At 45.9% G+C, this 2649-nt stretch overlaps 1 protein-coding gene across 1 annotated transcript in view; it reads right to left on the minus strand.

Annotated features, from left to right (window-relative positions):
- GLI2 (GLI family zinc finger 2) overlaps positions 1-2649 on the minus strand; it is a 72291-nt gene that overhangs the window by 17683 nt on the left and 51959 nt on the right. The window contains exon 8 of the mRNA XM_015417783.1: positions 2000-2164. Within this exon, the coding sequence (XP_015273269.1) occupies positions 2000-2164 (165 nt within the window). The remainder of the gene's footprint in view (positions 1-1999; positions 2165-2649) is intronic.

The raw sequence follows: 2649 nt of genomic DNA on the forward strand, positions 1-2649 counted from the left end.
TTCCCCCAAGAGCGCTGCGATCGGGGAGCCTGGACCTTCTTCAGGTCCCAGGCCCCCGGGATATTAAGCTCACCCAAACCAAGGCCAGGGCTTTTTCGGTGGCGGCTCCTACCTGGTGGAACGAGCTCCCGGTGGAGATCCGGGCCCTGCGGGACCTTGTACAGTTCCGCAGGGCCTGTAAGACGGAGCTCTTCCGCCAGGCTTTCGAGTAGGAGCCGCCGCTGCTGCCACTATACCATCAACGTGGCCGATTTACCATCTGCCCGGCTTGGGGCGGGAGTGGATGCTGCCCTGAATGGGGAATATTACTCTGGCGCTCCTGCCTCTCATACCATCGGCCGCCAGTGAGGGACATCGACCGTCTTGAATTTGAAATGAATTTGTAAAATGAATGTTAAAATGATCCATAGAGCACCTTTTTTTAGTCTGTATTTATTGAGGTTTTAATGTGATTATGTTTTATTACCGGCGTTTGCCACTTGTTTGCCGCCCTGGGCCGTATGGGTAGGGCGGGATATAAATCCCAAAAATAAATAATAATAAATAATAAATAATAAACCTATTCCTTTAGGTACAGACAAAACTGTGCAATGAAATAAGAGAGCGTGCTTTATTTTTGAAACTGCATCGCTTGGTCACATCAGGTTTTTCCTTGGCAAAATCGGAAATTACCCACATTCCCCCCCTCCAGATAATGCCCCCTCCCCTTTGCCAGGCCCTGGAATAATTGTACCCCCTTTGCCTCCTTCTGTCACCATCCTGTTCTGCCACTACCCTGTCTGCAAGACCTCTTTCTGAAGAAATAAACATCTTGTCCTATTTTGGACAGATGCCGTTTGTCCAAATCAGCCTGTGAGGTGGATGAGGAGATTCCCAACAGTCAGGTGGAGTGTCAGTGTAATATCAATAGCCTACCACCCAAAGTAAAAAATTTGCTGCTCTGTTTGATCATAATAATTCATATTAATAATTACAAATGAGGCTAGAAGCTAAACTCTGCCTGGTCACAGCTGTTTTTAGAACTTTAGAGCATTTCCCCTCCCTTCCTGCTGTTTGCTTAATTAGTGGTAATATAAATTTCAACCTCAGAATTAACCATTTGCAGCAGACCATCACATGCTTTACAATAAAGGCAATTTCCTGCCTCCCCCAGCTACTACGAACGGATCTTAATTAGCCAGGCTTGACAAAGCATTTGTCTTGAGCGGCAGTGTTTTGCATCCAGAACGTTAGGGTTGGGTCCTTGGATCCCAGATCCATTTAAACAGTAAGCATGAGGAGCAATTTGGCTCACTTAGAATCTTGGGGGTGGCAAGCACCGGCATTTAGACCCCAAAGTTTGATCATCTGTTTGTAGTATCTAGGTTTGCATTCATAAGTACAAAATGTGCATGGTCTTCCTCTCCAGCAAAGCAAATGTAAAAACAAACAATAACAACGAGAAACAAAAAATCCAGCTCACCATAAAGAAAGGGATTTCATTCATTTTTTTTAAAAAAGAAAATAAAACAAGTCATGTGCAGGGGTCATTTCCTGCAGGAGCACACAGGAGTGGAGATCTGGCAGTAAAGAGCCCAGGGGGTGGGCACATGCAACAAGCCCCACCCCCTGCTCCCAGCAGCCCTCAGTCAGAGCAAGAAGCAGCCAGGTAAGTTGCAGAGCCCCAGCCCCCTGGTCCAAGACAGTCCAGTGGCACCTTTAAGACCAAGTTTTATTCAGGTACAAGCTCTCCCTCCTCTGCGAGGACAGATCTGCACGTCCCCCCCCCAATAGCTAGCAATCCAAAACAGTCCAGTGGAGCCTGAGTGGTGGGTGTTGCCTTCTGACACACTTCCGGTGATGTCGGGTGTGTGGCATATGCAAATAAGTTACAGGAATGAGTTATGCTAATGAGCTCCTGCACCTTTTTTCTACGAAATGACCCCTGGTCATGTGTATAAAGTGTATATTATTTGCAGCATCCCCCCCCCACACACACACACTACTAGACTGCTCCTACCTCATTGGAATGTGTCCTGTTCTGGTGTTTTGCTCGGTCAGAAGCATTCGAAAAAGCTTTATTGCAGCCTTCATGTTCACAGACGTAAGGTTTTTCTCCGGTGTGAGATCTCAGGTGTGTCTTTAAGTTCTCTAGCCGGGAGTAGGCTTTGGAGCAACCTTCAAACTGAAAGAAAACAAATCAGGTGTGTTAGTCTGCTGGAGGCATTTTCCATATCATCTGGTTTTAATCCCCACCTCCTTAAAGAACCTAATTCCTTGAGGGATCTCAGATTTCTTAAGCAGGCTGTAAGGGGAAAGAATTGTTCTACACAATTGATAATCTGAGGAACTGATATAAAGTAGGGGCCTGAATTTTCAAACTCATCCCTCTCTATTTTTGTCAAGAGAACGGCCACCTTAAGGCCACTCCATGCTTGAGAGAACTCTTGTGACAGTTATGCGTATGATGATACTACAGCAGGGTTTCCTCACAGATGAAAACCTTTAAATATTCTTGTCACATGCCCGAGGCCCCTGACTGAGCAGAAATTCCCTGATATTTATGTGTGTTCAACAGGGGTCATTTTATAGAAAAAGAGGTGCAGGAGCTCATTAGCTTAACTTATTAGCATAAGTTATTTGCATATGCCACACCCCCTGACATCACCG

The sequence above is a fragment of the Gekko japonicus genome, unplaced genomic scaffold (genome assembly GCF_001447785.1).
Source record: "Gekko japonicus isolate JY-2015 unplaced genomic scaffold, Gekko_japonicus_V1.1 scaffold221, whole genome shotgun sequence".
NCBI lineage: Eukaryota > Metazoa > Chordata > Lepidosauria > Squamata > Gekkonidae > Gekko > Gekko japonicus.